The following is a 21880-nucleotide window of genomic DNA, read 5'->3' as shown; positions in this document are numbered from 1 at the left end:
AGAGGACTAGACTTATTTATTCCACATGGTGCCTCATGACCATCTATAATTCCAGTTCTAGGGGATCCAGTGCCCACTTCTGTCCTCCATGACATTAAGCACACACATGGTGCAAAGACATACACATAGACAAAATGATCATGCATAAAATATTTCTAGTTTAGAAAAATAAAATAAGCTGGGTGTGGTGGCCATGTCTTCAATCCCAGCACTTGGAAAGCAGTGGCAGGTGGTGGATCCCTTTGAGTTTGAGGCCAGCCTGGTTTACAGAGTGAGTTCCAGAACAGCCAGGGCTATACAGAAAAACCTTATCTCAATAGATGATGATGATGATATGCTTCCCACTTAAATCCAGGAATCTGATTTAAAACCAAACTAAACAAAAACAAAACAAACAAACAGAAAACAAAACAAAAAACCCTAGTCTTAGAAACCTGCATCTAGCTTGAGGTTTGGAATCTAGTAGGCAGGTATCTTGATGGTAGTGTAGCCTGTGAGAGATTAATGATGTCTGTGAGGTGTAATAATCTAGTTTCCTCATAGCTCATCTTTGAATTCCTGTCCTATTCCAAACCTGGCCAGTAGGAGCTGACACACACATGTTTGTTTGCGTGATTGAGTGGAGCATGACACAAAGCTTTTGTGATTTTTTTTTTTTTTTTTTGTCTGTACTTTCTTTTCTAGTTGCAGTGACAAAATGCCCTGACAGAAACAGTTGAGGGAAGAAAGGGCTTGTGTGAGCTCTCAATTAATTTTAGGTTGTGGCCCATCATTGCAGGAATCAAAGTGATAGGAACTTGAAACAGCTAGTCACACCATGTTAACAGTCAAGAGCAGAGAAAGTGGATGCATGCATGTTTTCTCTACTCAGCTCACAGACCTAGGGATTGATGCCACCCACAGTAAGCTGGGTGTTTCCATATCCATTCACATGGTCAAGGCAGTCCCAACAGACATACTCACTGGCCAATAATACACCATTGATTTACCTTGTCCTGGGATAATCTAGATTATGTCAGGTTGAAAATTAAAATGAACTATAGCTGGAGACAGAATATAAACTAGTTCTCTATGAAAACCATAATTGTTCCCAGGACAGAAGTTTATATGCACTTAAATATGAGAGCTAGGACTTTGGACTTGGATACAGGTGGAAGGGTATGTCTTTCAGTCAGGGTAAAGAATTAGTACTTGAATAACATAGAGGAATGGCCTGTAAACACACTTAAGTAGAGTGAAGTTTGTTAGAGAACAAATGAGAAACACAGTTGAAAATACAGTTAATGTGCATCAAGCAGAAATAACTTTTAAAATAAAGCTAAATCATTGGGTTGGAGAACATATTGTGGAAAGCCTGATGAGGCTTTTTGAGTGTAGGAATGTTCTTAACAAATGGTGTTTTTTGGGAAGATTAGTGTGACAGGTAAATGAAGGTGAGAACAGGACTTACAGGTGCCTTTATTGGCTGAAAACACTTATTTCTTGTAGCCTGAAACAGCAGTACCTTGGTGATAGTCTTTCCATTTCATTCTAACTACTTAAGTATGTGTACTAGTTACTTTGTTGTTGTTGTGATAAAACACCATGAACAAGCCTTTTTTGAGAAAGGGTTTCTCTGTGTAGCCCTGGGTATCCTGGAACTCACTATGTAGACCAGGCTGGTATTAAACTTAGAGATCTACCTGCCTCTGCCTCCTCAGTTCTGGAATTAAAGGCATGTGCCACCACTGTCCAGCAAAGAAGAAAAATTTTCACAGCAATCTCAAGAAATATATTTCAATAAGTATCTTCTAGTTTTTTTTTTTTACATTAAATTTGGTTAAATTTTTGTCATTCTTTGTCTTTACTTTCTTTTCTTTCCATAGTCTAATAATATTCCAGTTATATAAGCATGAATAGAAGAGTCAGATAATCCAAAATATAAGTAACATGGGGGTTAATTTCAGCAAGGGAAGGGTTGTTATTATTCTTATATCTGTAGACTTCTGTACTGTAAAGGTGCTTGCATTTTAAAAAGTTAAATTCAGTGCTGGGGAGACTGCTCAGTTGATAGAATGTTTGCCACATAATCAGGACCTGAGTTCAGTCCTCATGGTGTGGCAATATGTGCTTGTAATATCAGGACTGGGAAGGCAGAGATGGGGATCCTTGGGGCTTCATGACAAGACATTTTGGCCTACATAGGGAGTTCCAACTCAAGAGACATCTGCTTAAAAAACAAGGTAGATGGCGCTTGGTGAATGACACCTAAAGGTAACCTCTGGTCTTCATTTGAGTGTGACGTGTGTGTGTGTGTGTGTGTGTGTGTGAACGTGAACAAAAACACAATAAAGTTACATTCTTGGTTGTCTCATGGACATATTCGTGTGTGACATAATCCAAATCTCACTCATTCATATTCTTAGTTACATTTCTAAAAGTTCTCCACATTTAACCATATGAATAAATTATGTTTAAAGGTGTTTAATTTCTTGTAATAATTGTTGATTAATAAAATGTAATTTACATAATATAAAACTTACCTGACTAAATGTATTAATGCTTTTTATTGTTTGTTGCTTTTTAGTGTGCTTACAGAATTATACAGCAATTACTATAATACAGTTTTAGACTATTTCCTGTTTCCCACACTTCCAAATGACACTTGGTACTCATAAAAAGTAGTTATTTTCTACTCCTGTTCTCTACCCACCCTCCCATTCCTAGGCAACCACTAATGTACTTTGTTTTCCATAGATTTGTGGATTCCAGACTTTGTATGTAATAAGTCATAAAGAATGTGGTGTCTTGTGGCTGGCTTCTTTTACTTAGCAATCATGATTTGAGTTTTATACATGTTATATCAGTTTTGTTCCCACCGCCAATACATTTCTAAATTGTCTTTTTGTGTTAAAACTATTAACTCAAAACATTCAAACAGAATAAAATGAGTAGAGGGAGTTCAGTGGGATGGAGATTATATTGGAATGTGGAATTCCCTTCTTGGTAAGATATGCTGTATGTAAATGGCTATAAAGATGCTTCCTTAAAACATCTTGCTTTCCAACATTGTGCTTAATGGGGATAACTAGTACTGTTTGCACCAGAGATGCTCAAGGAAGGTATTCCTGAAGAAATCCTGTGTAAGCTGAGACCAGTAGAAAGTAGGAATGATATGAGTGAAATTGGCCAGGGGACATTGAGGCAAAAGAATTGAATTGGGATTGTTTCAGACAAGGCTAATATAACAGTATACACAAGTAACCTAACAGCAAAAGTTTTAGGTTTTCCAGGAATAGAAACTGGTCCTATATGACTCAATTTAGATTTGGGTTGTGGAGGAAGGTGAGAAGTGAAGCTAAAGATATAGTGCAATAGGATCATTAGACACTTCTCAGAGGCACCAGTTTTGGAAGAAGCTATCCTGAAGGCAAAGGAAACTGACACAGAAGTTTAGCAGAGGAGCGAATTGTTCCATCAGATTTTATTTTAAAAAGTTGGGCTAGGTTATGCGGCCATCAGCATCTTGCCTATAAATGATAGGGTGTCCATTTAACACAAGAAAACAGAACCTGAAAAGCCAGGTAAAACCATTTGTAACACTGAAACTGCAGAAGATGGAAGAGAAACAAGCATCAACAGTCTAAAATGTTAACGAAATTGTCAGAGTGCTTCAAAGCAAGGATGCTAGGCCAGTGATTGGGAAGAGGATAAGGCTCTCCTTGTAGATCAATGGTTCTCAACCTTCCTAATGTGGGACCTTTTAGTACAGTTCTTTGTATTGAGGTGACCCCAACCATTAGTTATTTTTGTTGCTACTTCATAACTATTATTTTGCTACTGTTAAGAATTATAAATATCTGTTTTCTGATGGACTTAGGCAATTTCTGTGAAAGGTTTGTGACCCACAGGTTATGAACCAATGCCCAGAGGTATCGTGGCCCACAGGTTGAGAACCGCTGATATAAAGTTGTCCCTACCTTGAAAAGAAGGTCTTTAGCCATCATGAATTGCAACCAGCTAACTCACACTCAAATTCAGTACTGTGGAATACTTAAATTGACAATACTACAAAGGAAGTGAACTAAGATTGTTGATCTGTCCTAAATATTGTTACCAAAGGTACTAAAAAACAAAGAACATCTAGAGAACATTCAGGTGACAAGCAGGTGTTTCAACAAGCAGGAATGGTAGCTCAGGCTTTTAATTCCAGGACTTTGGAGGCAGAGGCAGAGGCAGGAGGAGCTCTATGAGGCCAGCCAACGCTTCACAGTGAGACTCTGCCTCAACAAACAAAAAGATGAAGCCAGTATTTGGGAGCCTTCCTTCATCAACAATTACTCTCTTCTCTGCTGATTGTGGCCAGGATGATAATCCACAGGTCTTCCTATCCCACCATTGTCAGGTTATAATAAGTAGGTTAACAATAATGGCCTCATCCATCTTTTGTTTTTATTTCTGTTTTCTGCTGGGTAGCCTGGAACTTGCCTGGAATAGGCTAGGTGAGCCCCAGGGTCACCTACATGCCTCTCCCTTCCCACTGCTGACACATGTGTTACCTTGCCTGGATTGTTTTACTTGGGTTTTGGGGATCAAACTCGGGGCCTCAGGCTTGTAAGGCAAACTGTCTCCCCACCAGCACTTTTTTTAAAGACAATTTTCAAATGGTACTTAAATTTTCCGGCCCTATTCCCACATTAAATACTAAGTTTGATATTTCCTTTCCTCTGCTGTAAGTACACCTTTTGGGTACAGGCAATATGTATTGGCAATTCAGTTTTGGTGGTTTTAAAGTCCATTGTTTGGGAAGTAATTCCATCATAATCATACATATATTCATACTTACATTATGCTGGTATTTTGTTCGTTGTTTTCAAATGAATGGCTCTACTTTTTAACAGTATTCTGAAGAACTAACTTGGGGAGCAATGCTACAAATTAAGTATAATTATAAATCTACCCTAGAACATTTGCTGTTTGTTTTAGTTAAATTCAGTTATTTTGTTCTTACACTTCTTGACTGTTTTCAGTGTGATGAATTCTGTTCATTCATACTCTGAAAATTTTTTGAGATTAAACAGTCATCCTGTGTAAGTGTGTACCATGTAGACACAGATTGGCTGTGTGTTAGGTTTTAGCCAGATCTACCTATCTCCTTATAAACAGTGTGGAAGAACAACTCCCCATGGGCTCCATGGACTTTAGGGAGGAGAGAAAGGGTTGAGATAATATGCCTTACTCTTTGGAGTTTTGTTTTTTGGGAGTGAGGCTTACTGGACCTCTGACTTAACTTTAATAGGATAATGAAGTGTCTTTGTTAGGATTTTTATTGTTGTGCTAACACCATGACCAAAATCAATTTAGGAAGGAAAGGGTTTACCTCATGCTACAGTATATAGCTCATCATCCAAGGAAGTCAGGGCAGGGACTGGAGGTGCAGAAACTGATACAGAGGTCATGGAGGGGTGCTGCTTACTGTTGCTCAGCTAGTTGTTTGCTTCTTTGTATACTATTCCGGACTTTGGGCTCAGTGCTAGCACCATCCACAGTGGGCTGGGCTCTCCCAGATCAATCACTAAGAAAATGCCCCACAGGCTTGCCTTCAGGCCAACGTAATAGGGGCATTTTCCCAACTGAGGTTCTGTCTTTTCAGTTGGCACTAGCATGTGTCAAGTTGATGTAAAAACTAGTTAACACTGGAGGTAATGTCAGTTTTTAGGCAAAAACTGGCAGCACATCTCAATTTATCTTGGATTTAATCTCATCATCACATTGACTTAAGTTTACCAGAAATCTTTAGCCTCCCTCCTGAGTCCTGAATCCCTCCCCCATGCCTCCTTGATTAAGTCATATGTTATGACTTAAGAAATTTGTATTGTCTACATAGTGAGTTCCAGGCCATCGAGGACTACAGAGTGAGACATTTCCTAAAAAACAAAGTTGTAAAAATGTTTGTGTTGACGTAAATTGTTTACCTTGCAGAGATTGAACTGATAGAGTCAGTATGTTTACCATGGTTTTTTAAAGCGGGCAGCCAAGATGAAGATTGGTTACAGACATCTGTGGTACTTATGTTGGAAAGAAAATGAATGCATTACTTTTTGAATTGTTAAGTTTGAACTACAGGAGTCATTTACCTTACATGCTCTTGATCATCTTTGTCAAAGCTAAATGGTATTACTAGACTTAAACTACAGAGAGAGGAAAAAAGAGAGGGAATGGGAAAGTTTGTGTTATTTAAAGTAGTTTGTCTAATATGGTATTGTTAAAAAAAAAAAAAGGTACTTTACCAGAACATCACTTCATGCTATTGGCTAAATTTGATGAGAGGAAAATGTGAGAGTGTAAGCTTTTTCTTGAGATATCTGTGTAAATACATCAAAGCAAGATGTGTTCCCTTTATAAATTCCACTCAATGCACAAATGATCCTCATTTAAAAAAATCAAATATCTATATTTTTCATAAGGAACTACACCTGAAGTGATTATTACAACCAGTATACTCTGGACTGTTCTGAAGAACTCCAGTGTGGAGATTAAGTATACTACCCTCTCATCATTTTCCTTCTGTGTGCCTCTGCAGGACCTTTCAAATGCTGTCCCTTTCTTCTTTCCTAAAACAAAGTAATCTCACACATGGTTTATGGTAGATCATTAAAGATATGAAATGCTGGTCTTCTCGGACACACCAGTGTTTGAAAAGATTACCCAGTAGTACTGCACATGGCCAGGTGTGTGTGTTCCCTAGAAAGGGAAAAGGGGGTGGAGCCCCTCCCGCTTCCCCACTTGATTTAAGGTCATGGTTCTAATCAATAGTTGCCATGCCACATATTTCTTCATAGCTCTAGTCACAGGAAAAAAGGTAGAATCATCTTGAGAATCCCTCTTTTGGGTTCATTTTGGGGTTGAGGTTGGGATAATACTGCTTGCCAGAATTATTTTCTTGCACATTGAATAGTTGTGACTTTAAACATATCTATCACTTACCACCCTCTCTTTGAACCAGTACAGAAAGACCCTACTTCATAGTCCTGTGCTCAGTAACAAATGTTGCCCTTTTGTGTTTTTTTTCTAGGCTATACACATCACCAAAGAAAAAACTCACACCAATGCAGAAATCTGTTAGTCCGTTAGTTTGGTGCAGGCAAGTTTTGGATTACCCAAGTCCTGATGTGGAATGTGCTAAAAAGTCTCTTATTCACAAACTTGATCAAACTATGTCAGGTATGTCTATAATTTTACTTGTGAATTCATTCATTTTCTTGGCCTGAACGAATATACAATGAATGTGCGTGTTTGGGCAGGCAATTCTTGGCTTGATAGCCTTTCTGAATCTTACTGTATACCATCATGAAGGCTGGATTCATGTAATAACAATTTTTAAAAGTCTTAGTGTCACCTATAATTTTGGAGATTATGAATTTTAATTTTTCTAATAATGACCTAAAATCGTTTCTAAAATGAAAAATGTTTCTCTTGCATTATCTAAAATTATCCTACATACCACACTTTGGTAAATGGATTGTGCTAAAGTATACTCGTAGAGGCCCAAATGGTACTACCTCCTCACTAGAGAACTTGATTGTTTGGCTCCTATGAGCTCACATCCCTCATCCCAATGAAGAAATGATAATATATGTGAAAGAGTCTAGCACAGTGCCTGTTATTCATTTCCCTTCCTTCTCAGATGTTGCTTATCTTTTTTGTACTTAATATTTTAATTGCCTTTATACTCTTTTAACAGCATTCATTTAAACCTTACAAAGTGTGTGTGTGTGTGTGTGTGTGTGTGTGTGTGTGTGTGTGTGCGCGCGCGCGCGCGTGCATGTGTGCACGCTTCCAGACAGGATTTGTCTTTGTAATGGCCCTGACTATCCTGGAACTCATTCTTTAGACCAGGCTGGTCTGGAACTCACAAGAGATCCACCTGGTTTTACCACTGCAATGCTGGGATTAAAGGCATATACCACCATCGCCTGGCTCCCAGTCCTCCCTTTAAAAAAAAAAAAAAAAATTATTTGTGTATATGAGTGCTCTATTTGCATGTATGCCTGCATGACAAAGAGGTCAGCAGATAGAACAGGGCATCTGATTCCATTATAGGTGGTTGTGAGCCATCATGTGATTGTTGGCTATTGAGCTCAGTACCACTAGAAGAGCATCCAGTGCTCTTAACCACTAAACCATCTCTCCAGCCCTATCTTGGTCTCTTTTAAAACTCACTATTTATGAAGTAGGAATTATAAAGCATGATAAGTTATTCTGAAGTTTTCTTTTCCTTTTTGTATATATGTGTATTTGTATGTGTTATTCATGAGGGTGTGTGTGCATGTGTATTGGTACAGGCGTGTGTGTGTGTGCGTGCGTGTGTGTGTGTGTGTGTGTGTGTGTGTGTGTGTGTGTGTGTAAGCCAAAGATTGTCATTGGGTTGGCTTAGTTAGGGTATCTATTGCTGTGATAAAACATCATGCCAAAAGCAGCTTGGGGAGGAAAGGGTTTCTTTCAGCTTATAGTTCCCATCACCAAGGGAAGTAGGGCAGGAACCTGGAGGTAGGAGCTGATGTGTAGGCCATGGAGAAATACTGGTTGCTGGCTTGCTCAACCTTTCTTGCAAGCCAGCCCAGGGGTAGCATCCTTTATAGTGAGCTGAGCCTTCCCACATCAATCATCAGTCAAGAAAATTATCACAAGCCAATCTGGTAGGGGCACTTTGTCATCTGAGGTTCCCAGTTGCAAACGACTTCAGCCTGTGTGAAGTTGACATAAAAACTAGTCAGTGCTATGTTTTCCTCAGTTGCTGTCCACCTTAGATTTTGAGTCACGGTTTCTCAATGAAGCTTAGAGCTCACTGAGGCAGCTCTATTGGCTGGCAACACAGCTCAAGGGTCTGTCTCTCTCCACCTGCTCCAGCACTAGGTTTGCAGATGGATCCTGCTGTGCTCAGGGTTTTGTGAGTGCTGGGAATCTGAGTTCAGGTCCTTGTGCTTAAAGACACTTAAAAATTAGAGAAACAGTCTTTGTGTATGAGTATATGAATAATAGGTGTTCATGTGTAGGTGCTCACAGAGACAGGAACAAGGCATTAGATCCCCTGAAACTAAAATTATCCGTGTGGGTGCTAGGAACTGAACCATGGTTCTCTTCCTGCAACCTGCCCCTGACTTGTTTTTAGTTATATTTGTGGTTAAAAATTTCTGCTTTGGCTTTATTATAGACATGTGTGTTCTTTGGTTAGCGTTCAAGCTAAAAGTGATAAAGAAAACAGAGGGAAGACTAGGTGAACAGTTAACCTGGCATGCAATAAGAAATGGTTGTTACGTGCTGCCGAGTCTGCATCTTTTCATCTCTGTAAAGAAGCCCCTTTGGAAAAACAAATAGAATTATAATTATTCTCTGGAACTTGATTTCCCTTATATTCAGTCTGTGATTGAGTGAAATAAATTGCTATAAATCTGTAGACAATCTGAAATAACTAAATTTTAGTCAGATGATATTATTAGACATTAAGAGTGTTCTAGGAGGATGAGGAAATGAGTCAGTACGTAAGAACATGGTCTGCACCAACCATAAGGACTTGAGTTCCAGTTCCCATTACTCCTGTAAAAAGTACAGCATGCCATGCATGTACCTGAACTCAGAGTTGTAAGGTAGAAATGGGAGGATTTCTGGGGGTTGTTGGCTAGTATCAGGTTCAATGAGAGACCTGGTCTCAAAGGAATAAAGCAGAAACTGGTAGGACATCCCTTGTCTTTGTTTCCCCTGTATACATGCACTGGCACATGTCCATATAGGACACACATGCATACATACACAAGCATAGCACCCAGGGAGTTGTGAACAATATGTGAATGAGTAGGAAGGAGTGGTTTGAATTTGGCTTGCAGGCTATGATTCTCCAGATAACGGTTTAAAACAGAGTGGGAACATTTGCCAGTTACTAATTACCAACCTAGATTTGTGAGCTGAAAGCAAAGCTGCTGGATCTCAAAAATAGCAATTTTAAATGAAGGGTTGTTTTATTATAACAAGGGTATTAAAGACTATAAGAGAGCTAGGAGGTGGGTGGTATGTGTCTGCAATTCTAATATGTGCTGAAGTAGGAAGACTTGAGTTCAAAGCCATCCTGGATTGTACATCAAGTTTAAAACAAACCTTGGCTACAGTGAAATGAGACTTCCACATCCATCATAGCTTAGTCCTGGGAACATGATTGACATTTACATGGGTGTTTAGCTATTATCCCCCCCCCACTTTGTCTTTTCAGTTTTTTTTTTTCTTATAAATGTTTGGCTTTAGCTTGCCTTATTTTTGGGGGGGGGGTACAACTTTGAGTTTTTAATGGAGACTTAATTGCAAAATCTTGATTGAAGAATGGACAGCTGTGTCAAATATGATTGTACAGAAAGGGTTGCCAGCAAAGGCCCCCTCTGAAATAGGGGGCTTAATCTATAAGATAAAATAGGCTTAAAAAAAATCTTTAAGGCTGGGCGTTGGTGGCGCACGCCTTTAATCCCAGCACTCCGGAGGCAGAAGCAGGCAGATCTCTGTGAGTTGAAGGCCAGCCTGGTCTACAGAGCAAGTTCCAGGACAGGCTCCAGGCTCCAAAGCAATACAGAGAAACCCTAACTTGAAAAACAAACAAACAAAAAAGGGGGAAGGTAATGTAATGTTAGTTTCTGAGACTGACCTGGAAGAAGAAAAGTTCCGATTTCTATTGCTTGAGCTGGGAGAGGTAAGAACTATGTATAAAGTCAGAATATATTTAACATGGGGAAGTTGTGAGTGATAAAGGGATAAATAATGTGAGAGATAAAACAGAAGAAAGCATCCGTAGTGATTTCTAAGTTTTACATTTGTATGGCAGGACAAATGGTACCTGTTGTCTCAGTTACTTTCCTATTGCTGTGAAGAGGTGCTGTGACCAAGGCAATTTACAAAGGCATTTCATTGGAAGCTTGTCATGGTGGGGACGTAGCAGCAGGCACACATGACCCAGGAGCAGAAACTGAGACTTTATATCGTACCTGAAAGTTGGAGGCAAAAAGAAAGATAACTGAAATGGCGTGGGCTTTTGAAACCTCAAAGCCCACCTCCAGTGATACACCTCCAGCAAGGCTACACCTCCTAATCCTTCCTAAACAGTTCCAACAACTGGGGACCAAGTATTCAAACATATGAGTATATATAGAGGCCATTCTTACTCAAACTACCACACCAGTCTGAAAGAAGGACCTCCTGTGATTCCCTAGGAGAAACTGCTTCTAGAAGGAAGGTCATGAATTGGATTTGGTATGCTGAGTGGAAGATAGATACATTGAATACCCATGGGGAGGAATTCGGATTAGAACTCAGAGGAAAACCTAAGACTGAAAACAAATATGGGACTCTGGCATATTGATGTTCATTAATGTTGTAAATGTTTGACATTTCATAGGAGTACAGCATGCTGGTGATTAGTAAGCAAGTAAAGTATAATAAAGTAGAGGAAATCTAAATTAGCAGTTTTCTTCTGCTCGGGTTGACATTTCTGTCATCATGCTGCATAGTAAGTAGCACATAACAAATATGTACAAGATGTCGTATCTCACGTAATCTAATTAGACAGAAAAAGTACACAGAAGATTCCTTCCCAAATCACTGTTCTGTCAGTAGGCAAACCAGAACTTCAGCCATCCTATTTCTTTTTCTTTATTATCTTTACAATTTTAATGTCTGTCCCTTTTTTCTTTTGTTCATTCTGTTTTTTTCAGTCACTGTTTATTACCTAGTCTGGTCCTTTCATCAGATTTTCTGCTACCTTTCCTCTGATATGATTGGGACACAGTGCTCTTTGCTCAAAAAAAGAAAAAAAAAAAAAAATCCCTTATGAAGAGATGCCTTCCTCTCTTGGGGGGGGGGGGGGGGGGGCAGTGGGAGGTGGAGAGGTGCCTTGGTCCAGCCTCAATGAGATGTTGGGACAGACTTAGCAGACTTCCTAGAGAAGGCCTTACCCTCTCTGAAGAGCAGATGGAAGGTAGGGGTAGTGGGAGAAGAGGAGGGAAGGGGGAACTGGGATTGGAATGTAAAACATGAGTTAATTAAAAAAAACAAAACAAAAAAAACCAAAAACAACTCCTGAAGCTTTAACATCATTACTAAATAGATTTCAGACTTCTAGACTTCTGGGTGTGGTATTTCATGACTTCCATTAAATGTGGTGTGTGTGTGTGTGTGTGTGTGTGTGTGTCTTTTACAATGAAATTCATGTTTGTTGACTGGATTGTAGGTACCTTACTAGTAGCTACCACTGAAGAAAATTGTCTTAGCATCCCCCCATCAACTATTAACTGCATAGAATCCCCAAAGACTTCCCAGCCTCTCTTTTGTCCATTATAGGATGTTACAGCTAAGTCTCATGGAGAGCTCTTGTAGCAGCCATGTTATGCTTGGGAATCAGCATGTCCACATCCCCCTGCTCCCAGCTCTTAGGCTCTTTCCCGCCCCTTCTTCCATGACCCCTAAGCTTTGTGTGTGTGTGTGGGGGGGGGTGATATAGATGTCTTATTTGTGGCTTAAGCACTCAACAATCACTTATTCTCAGCATTTGGACCAGTTACAAGTCTAGTTACTGCTGACTACTGTGAAAAGGTTCTCTAACAAAGCTGACAGCAGCTCTACGGACATGAACATAGTGATATAAAAGGCAGTTTAACAGGTCCATCCTGTCCTTCATGAATCTTTGCTAAGAAACTTTTTTGAAATGTTAAACTTTTCCCACTTACTAAATTTGATTTTTCTCTCTTCATTAATGCAGCTCTCAAGAGGCAAAATTTATACAATAATCCTTTCAACTCTATGAGTTATACAAGTCCTTATAGCCCAAATGCCAGTAGCCCTTACAGCAGCGGTTTCAATTCTCCGTCCTCAACACCAGTGCGACCTCCTATAGTCAAGCAGCTTATACTTCCTGGAAATTCAGGTAAGGAGTGGCTTTACCTAATGCTCAGAAAGGAACAATTCATCCTAGGTTTAGGCTCATTTTGTTTAGGAAACCCTGAAACACTAAGAGAGACTCTCTTGGATGTGCTGTTTATGCTAGTTCCTCTACTGAGTGCTGAGGGCACCAAGTTAAGTCAGTGGCTATGCATTCTCTGCATATCATTTTCTTTGCATTGTACCTAAATGTGGCTTTTAAATTAGTACTTAAATCTGGTTAAATTAAGCAGAACTACACACTTGATTCTTTTAACCAATAAAACCGCATTTATATCCTGTTAGAGTTGTAAAATCTACAGACCTGTTTTTAAAAGAGTTTTAGTGAGCATGGTACTACAGTTAAATCATAGCATATGATTTAATATGATTAATGTGCATATGGCCCATCTGTGCCAAGGGCAGTAGGTGCTGTAAAAGACAGGAGGAGGACAGACTGCTGTGACTTGCATGTCTCTTCTGTTCCTGTTCTGCTACTGACACTTTTCTTGAGTAGCTTAGTCTTTGCTAACTTACTGCCTTCTTATATACCTCTAAGTGTAGCTTTCCTCGAAACTGTGTGATGTATAGTTGTGAATTTGTGCATGTGTGTGCATTACATGGGGAGTCCACAGGTTGACATCAGGTGTCTCTTCCTTTTATTTTCCACCTTAGTTTTGAAATAGGGTCTGACCTGTTTATAAATAGGTTTCTGAGCTCCAGAAACCCACCTGCCCATCAGGCCCTTGTGCTGGTTTATAGACTCTGCTGCCCCTAAGTGGTATAATCAGCAATAGGATCTGACCTTTAACCTCTAAGAGGCAACCAAGAGCAACAGCAATTATTTTGGGAGTCACTTGAATTACCCTGACCAATCATTTGAAAGGAAGTTTCTTGTACCTGGTACTGGAATTTTGTTAGTTTTTGGTTCCTGTAAGGGAACATTGTTAGCTTAAGTGGCAAAACTTCCTTTATCAAATAACCTTGGTGTTGTCTGCCCTCCCTTTCTTCTTCTGTATTGATGTCCCTCCCCATGCCTAGTTGGAGCCCTTCTTCTCCATTTTTCCCTCTGTGTATCATCTTTCATTCCCATCTCTAGAACTCCCCGTACCCATGGTTCCATTATACTTTACTGATTTTTCTCAGTGACTCCATGTTTCACATCTGAAGCTTTGGAACCAGGAATGGCAGATGGGAAAACATGTACCATTTGTCACTCAGGGTCTGAGTTACCTCACTCAATATGTGAATCTTTTCTAGGGCCAGATATTTACCTGAAAATTTCATTTTTATAGCTGTATAGTAACCCATTATATATATGTACCACATTTTCATTATTCATTCACCAGCTGAAGGACATTTAGGTTGTTTCATTTCCTGGCTCTTGTGCATAGGGCAGCAATGAACATAGCTGAGCAAGTTTTGCAGAGTAAAATGTTAAGTCCTTTGGGCATAGGCCAAGGAATGATATGGCTGAATCATATAGTAGATTTAATTTTAGTTTTTGAGGATTATCCATACTGATTTTCAAAGTGGCTGCACCCTCAAATTTATACTCCCACCAAGAGTGACTGAGGATTCCTCTCTTTATCCATGATTTTGCCTGTATTTGTTATGTTTTGTTGATCTTAGTCATTCTGAATGGGGTAAGATGAAATCTCAAACTTATTTTAAATTTGTCTTTCCCTGATTGCTAAGGATAATGAATATTTTTTGAGATATTGTTTAGCCATTTTGATTCTTTTTATTATGAGCACTCTGTTCAAATGCCTAGCCCATGTTTTAATTGGGTCATGTATTTCCTTCATTCTGATTTTTGAGTTCTTTGTATGTCCTGAATATTTAATCTTCTATCATGAATGGCTGGCAGAGATTTTCTCCCATTCTATAGGGTTCTTCTTGCCTTTTTTTTTTTGTTTGTTTGTTTTTTGTTTGTTTGTTTGTTTTTGTTTTTTTGTTTTTTAGCTCTACAGGAACTCTAGTTTCTTTTGTTGAGGTTTGCTTGCTTATTTGTTTTTGAAGTGTTTTTGAAACAGGCTCTCTATGCAGCCCAGCTGTCCTGGACCTCAAGGCTGACCTTGAACTCACAGAGATCCACTTGCTTCTGCTTCACAAGTGCTGGGATTAAAGGCATGTGTTACAATGCCCCGCTTACTTTTTAGTTTTATAAGGTCCCATTTGTCAATTGTTGGCCTCAGTTGCTGGACAGAAGGGTCCTATACAAAAAGTTCTTTCCTACACTTTCAGCTTGTAGGATATTGCCTATGTTTTCTTGTAGCAGTTTTAGTATTTCGGGTTTCAAATTGAGGTCTTTGATCTACTACTAACTAGTTTTTGTATGGGATGATAGATAAATGTCTACTTTCATTCTTCTGTGTCTGGACATCTTGTTTTCCCAGCACCAGCTGTTAAAAGATGCTGTCTTTTCTCCTGCATGTGTGTTTTCCTCTTTGTCAAATATCAGATGGCTGTTGTTATGAATAGTCATGTTTGAGTCTTCTATTTTATTCTGTTGGTCTGCACATCTGGTTTATTGTATTGTCTTTATTATTTTTAATATAGCTCTACTGTACCTTGAAGTCTGGAATGGCAACCCATTCAGTATTACTCTTTTCGTTTAGGGTTACTTAGGCTATTCAGGGTCTTTTCTGGTTCTATATGAATTTTAGGATAGGTTCCTCTTTCTGTTAAGGATGTTGTGGGTATTTTGGTTTGTATTTTATTGTTGGATCTGTAATTGCTTTTAGTAGGATAGCTATTTTTACCATAAGAATTTAACTGATCCATGAACATAGTGTCTTTCTCAGTTTCATTCACAAATATGAAGGTTTTTGTTGTGCAAGTTTGTCACCTCCTTGAATAAGTTTGTTTGAATATTTTATTGTTTTAATGCTTGTGTGAATGGGAGTGTGTCCATGACATCTTTCTTAATATGTTTGTTGCTGGTATATAGAAAGGCTACTCCTTTTTATAAATTTATTTTGTCCCTGGTCAGTTTGCTGAAATTATTAATTGTAGAAGTTTTCTGGTCAAAATTTTTGGGATCTCTTATATATAATGTCATATTATCTGCAAATAGGAATATATTTAACTTCTTATTTATATCATTCTAATTTCCTTCTCTTGCCTATTGCCTTATTGCTTTGGCTAGTTCACAGGTTGAGCTTGTGGACTTCTCTCTTTGCTTTTGTGTCCAGTGGGATTGATAATCTGGCCAGTGCAGGAAATGTATGATCTGAGCTAGGTAAAAGTGGTAGATGAGCTGTGTAATTGACCTTGCAAAGATGGTCTCCAAACCATGGGTCTGGAACCAGGGCTCTTGAGTGTGGAAATGGCAGCAGGCAGAAAAGGATGAGAGAGGAAAGGAGGGTCAAAACTGGCTCTCCAGAGAGTAGGTTACTGATCTGGAAGTACACCTGTGGTGTGGAGGTGGCTTCAGACAGAAGGGTAAAGATGGGGGATAGGAAAGGGATTCGGCTACTTATTGGTTAAGATGGTTCCCAGACAAAGAGAGCTCTCAGGCATGTCTAGAACTATGCTGTGTAGAGTTGACTATAATGGTGAAAATTTTGGGGAAACTAGATGGGCATGATATAGTATATGCCTGAGGCAGGAGGATTAGAAGTTTGAGGCTAGCCTAGTCTGCATAGCAAGTTCAAGGATCATTTATATTACAAAGTAAAACCTGTGCTTAAAAAAAAAAACATACATACATACATACATACATATATACATACATACATACATACATACATACATACATACATACAAGCTACAGGGCTGGAGAAATGGCTCAGCAGTTAAGACTGCTCTTCCAGAGGACCCTTGTTGAATTCTCGGCACCCACATGGCGTCTCACAGTTGTTTGTAACACCAGTTCTAAGGGACCCTACACCTTCTCCTAGACATACATAAAGACAAAACACTAATGCACATAAAATAAAAATAAATAACAATAAAAAATTTTAAAGCTACAAAGTATGGTAGGTAAATCAGTCTGTATTAAACACATTAGTGGGAGTGTTGAGCTTTTTATTGCTTCTTCAGAGAAACAGGTCACCATGAAGAGTGTTCCTTGAGATACATGCTAGGTTCCTGCTGCTAGTGTATATTCCCTGTCCTGCACAGTTTTCTGTCCTTTTGGTTTAGGCGATAGAGTACTTTTTAAAAATCTACTCATTTTCTTTAAAAAATCTACTCATCTCTTGTACTTCACTGCCAAACATCACAACATCCTGATCCCCATTTCTAATTTGGTAAGCATGACATCATGCAGGACAAATTAACCGAGTGTCTTTTTTTTTTTTTTTTTTTTTTTTTGTTGGTTGGTTGGTTCTTAAATGTCTAAGAAATCTACTTTTTTCAAATTAGTTTTGTTTAGGAAAGTAAATTTTTTCTTCAAGGAAAAGATTGCTGTGCTAATGGCTGAATTTGAGAAAACATTTACTTACAGAATGGCTTTCCTGAGTATCGTGCAAAAGATGAAAGCCTCTAACCCAGTGGTTTTCAACCTGTGGATTGTGACTGCTTTGGGCAGCAGTTCTCAACCTATTGGTTGTGACTCTTTTGTGGGGGTCTTCTAAGACCATCGAAAACATGGATATTTACATTACAATTTATAACAGTAACAATATTACAGCTATGAAGTAGCAGTGAAGCTAATTTTATGGTTGGGGTCACCACAACATAAGGAACTATATTAAAGGGTCACAGCATTAGGAAGGGTGAGAACCACTGATCTACCCTGTAGTTGCTGAATCAGCTGCTTTTCAGGCACTGGATGAAAGTTATAGTTATGGGAAATGAGATGAGTTATACTTAAAAGATGTTTTGTATTTGTGACAAAGTATGCAAAGGAGTCTGGGTAACCCTTCTCCCTAATGAGGTCAGTTTCTAATTTCACTTTTTGAGAGTTTTATACATGTAAACGGCAGAATAAAACTGAATCAAAGGATGAAATTATTTGGCTACTTGCAACAGTTATTTAACTCAGCTTTTCTCTTACCAAGGTTTGATGTGTTTTCCTTTTCTAAAGGTAACTTCAAAAGTTCATCAGATAGAAATCCTCCACTCAGCCCTCAATCCTCTATAGATAGTGAGTTAAGTGCTTCAGAATTAGATGAAGATTCAATTGGATCCAACTATAAGCTAAATGATGTAACTGATGTGCAGATTCTAGCCCGGATGCAGGAAGAAAGTAAGTTTTAATTGTTGAAAGTTGGGATTTTTGTTAATACACAAGTTTGTTGTATATACTAAATTTATTGTATGTATTTTAAAGTATTAAAAATATGGTGAAAGTATAAATGTTGAGGTAGACGTTTCATTAGTATTTGCTTTTAAGTCTTATTTTATATTAAGACAACTTTGCAGTTGGAAGGACACAGAAAGGCATATTTGGCTCGGCTCCTATGAATGGTATTCATACCCTGTACAGTCTGTATTGGCTCTTAGCATTGTAATTATTACTCTGTGTCTTTTAGTGTGTATTTAATGGCCCCCAAGGGAGACTTTTTACCTTTTCATTTACTACACTTTGAAATTGTAATACCATAGTTATAGTGTACACCTGTCTAAGTACTATAAGAGCCCCAAACTACTATGTTATCTAATGTCTTTGTTGCCTCTGGCACCCCTAAAATATACACAGACAAAAATTTTTCGTACTTTTTGAGGATGTATACCCTGGCTCTTCGAATGCAAGAATGTGGTTGTGGTGCTATTCTTGTTACACAGTAAACTACAATGTGATCCCTGTAACCTTTTCAGTGAATTACATGTCAAGAGTCTGGACAGTGGCTGAGCATCTGGAGTGTTGCTAAAACTTTAAGAGCGTTTGGTTGCACCGTGTGCATGATGTGTCTTGTCAAATATGTTGTGGGAAACTGCAGAATGTTTCTTAGTCTACTGAATCATTTCCACTTTAGTATGACCCCCCCCCTTAGAAAAAATGAAGAGCTTCATGCTGCCTGGATTCATTAGCCCCAAAACCCTAGTGGCACAATACAGTTTTCTTTGACTTTTATCTCTCTCACGGAGTTGGCAGTGGAGTCATAAGAGGCTGGAAAGAGAATGCTGCCTAATTCCACACCATAGAATAAACTCAGTTTTTACTTTGGATGCTGATTTCTCTGGAGGAGCTCAGCAAACTATTTATTTACTGTAGCTTTGGTAACAAAAAGAAATTTTAACTTTATTCTAATTTAGTAGTTCTTGTAAGACATTCACACACAAAAATATTTCTTTTCAGAGTAAATAAAAAGTTGTTACCAAACACCCATGCTACGTACTTGAAAATATCTTCCTTCCCTCCTTTTTTAGTTTTACACCATGGCTCTTCTAATATTTGTATATAATATTAAAAATTAGAATTACATATTTGGTCAATTACATACCTGGTCAAGTGTCTTAGTTTTTACAGTGAAAAGTACAAAATCCTTGGTGACTTGCTCAAAGCTCTCTTTTGTTACTGGAGAGGATGCATTGGGCTCTGACTTCCATTTCTAAAACAATGTTCTCTATTGCTTTGCTGACTTCTCTTATTGCTATTTGCTGTAGCTAGACAATAAGTAACTCAGTTACTACTGCACTTCCCAGGCCTACAGGGCTACATAAACCTAGAAGTTCTAAGGACTTGGAGGAGTTACTTGTTCTTTATTTTGTAGTTTATGGAGATTTACCCTGTGTGTCCTCTTCACTGAACTACTTCTCCAAGAAGTTGTGGCCTTAAAAGATGCTTTAGCTCTCACCCCTTCAATAGCAGTTTCTGTGCATAAGAAATGGCATAAAGGTCTATTCTGACTGTAAGATCCTTTCTAGTGGGTGCCAGTAGCTAGCAGTACTTGCTGTCGATGTACTTAGATTCCTTCCTCTCCCATTATAACTTTAAAAGTTTGTTTGCTAACTAATATATTCTGTTTATTGCCTACATAATAGTTCTCCCTCAGAGTTTCTTCAATCCAAGTTTGGGTTTCTTCTGTGTTTAGAGTAGAGCTGGTTTTTTGTTTGTTGGTTTTAATTTATAGCTTTATCTTCTTAGACTCTGATTCAAGAAGTTTTGAACTTAAAACAAATACTACATTTTCATTCAGTTTAAAAATAACTTTGAGATGTAGTTTATATATCTTTATATAGAAGGATGTCTAGAAGTAGAAAAGGAATTTTTCTTTGTACTTTACACCCTAAATTGGAATTTCTCAATAGTAATCATTTACTTAAATTTTTAAAATTATTTGAATGTCTGAAAATACAATCAAAGAAATTAATAATGCTTTCATTGTTGCTAGGTCTCCGGCAGCAATATGCAGCCACCACCTCTCGATGCAGTTCTGGTTCATCTTGCACTTCTACAAGGCGGGGCACTTTTAGTGATCAAGAACTGGATGCACAGAGCTTGGATGATGGAGATGATAGTATGCACCATGCAGTATACCCCGCTGTTAACAGGTTTTCTCCATCACCACGCAATTCACCCCCACCATCTCCCAAGCAGTCACCTCGAAATTCACCTCGTTCGCGATCTCCTGCCCGGGGAATAGAATACAGTAGAGTGTCCCCACAACCCATGATTAGCCGTTTACAGCAACCTCGCCTTTCCCTCCAAGGCCATCCCACAGATTTACAGACAAGCAATGGTAAAAATGAAGGTAAAATAGCAGACTTTGGGAATAAGATGTCCATATTTTAGAGTAAAAGGAATGCCCATTATTCCCCACATTTTTTTTAAGTAGTCAAGTTTAACATTTTATTAATGTATACATGAGGAGAAAGTGAATTTAACTTTATTAAACTAAGTACCTGCCAGTTAGCTACTGTGGATTTGCAAGCCAATTACAGGGCTAAGTGGTCATGTGGGATTTTTAAGGGATTTGCTTTATTTTACTCATGGGGTAACCTTTGCCTTTAGATTTGATTATATAATTTTGTAGTTTTCTTTAAGGGTGTTGTTATTTCCCATCCATTTATAGCCTCTGGGTTTTTTTTTTTTTTTTTGCATTTTCCTGTTACTTCTACATAGAGTACAGAAAAAATGTGCTTAAATGTATCATTCTAAATTAACTTAATATCTGAGATAATGGTTTGATTTTTATTATTAATTTATTTAAAATCTCATGTTTTTTTAGAAAAACTAGACGCAGTCTTGGCCAAACCTCGAACATCAAACACGCCAGTTGACTCTGTGAAAAGTAGTAGAAGCCACTCCAATTTTCATGCCAATGGAGGAGTCCCTCGGATGCAGCCTCAGGCTTCAGCCAGTAAGTCCATCCATCCCAACACTTTGAAATGTCATTCAGGGACAGGAAATGAAAACTATACAAGCTGATTTTGGTACTGAATAACTTCATAATAAACCATTGTCACAATATGATTCTGTATAGCCAGTAGGTTAGCTCAGCCGATAAAGGCATGATGGCAAGCCAACAACCTGAATTAGATACCTGGAACTCACATGATGAAAAGAGAAACTGATGTCTAACCTCTATACCTGTCCTCAGTGGATGCAGCCCTCCTACCTGCCAGTAACTAAATACAGATTTTTAAATAGAAAATCGAGTAAAACAAAAAGATAATATTGTGGTAAAATTTAAAAATTGCTTCTTCATAGGCTACTTAATTCTAACCAGTTTTTCTAATTTTTTGACACTCTCTGTGGTTTCAACTTCCTCTTTTTACCAAAGATCACCTTTATTTTATTTTTGTTTTTTAGTTTTGAGACAGAGTTTCTCTCTGAATAGCCTGAAAAGCTGTCGATGAACTCACAATGTAGATCAAGCTAGCCTTTAATTACACAGAGATCCTCCTGTCTCTGCACCAACACATGATGGGATTAAAAGTGTATACCACTATTCCAAGTTACATATTTTGTGTGTAATACCATGTAATTTAAGGGTCTTAAAGAATATATGTATTGTGCTACCATAGAATTGCCTGTATTTAACATAATTATTGT

At 38.3% G+C, this 21880-nt stretch overlaps 1 protein-coding gene across 1 annotated transcript in view; it reads left to right on the top strand.

Moving 5' to 3' along the window:
• The window catches only part of LOC127229323 (SLAIN motif-containing protein 2-like), a gene marked incomplete at its 3' end in the record, with an annotated part of 33553 nt that extends 12368 nt beyond the window's left edge, over positions 1-21185 (top strand). The window contains exons 2-6 of the mRNA XM_051194417.1: positions 7055-7203; positions 12773-12937; positions 17966-18127; positions 20217-20576; positions 21054-21185. Coding sequence (XP_051050374.1) covers positions 7055-7203; positions 12773-12937; positions 17966-18127; positions 20217-20576; positions 21054-21185 — 968 coding nt within the window. The remainder of the gene's footprint in view (positions 1-7054; positions 7204-12772; positions 12938-17965; positions 18128-20216; positions 20577-21053) is intronic.
• Between the last annotated feature and the right edge of the window lie 695 nt (positions 21186-21880).

The sequence above is a fragment of the Phodopus roborovskii genome, unplaced genomic scaffold (genome assembly GCF_943737965.1).
Source record: "Phodopus roborovskii unplaced genomic scaffold, PHOROB, whole genome shotgun sequence".
Taxonomy (NCBI): domain Eukaryota; kingdom Metazoa; phylum Chordata; class Mammalia; order Rodentia; family Cricetidae; genus Phodopus; species Phodopus roborovskii.
This window is presented reverse-complemented; position numbering and strand designations above follow the sequence as displayed.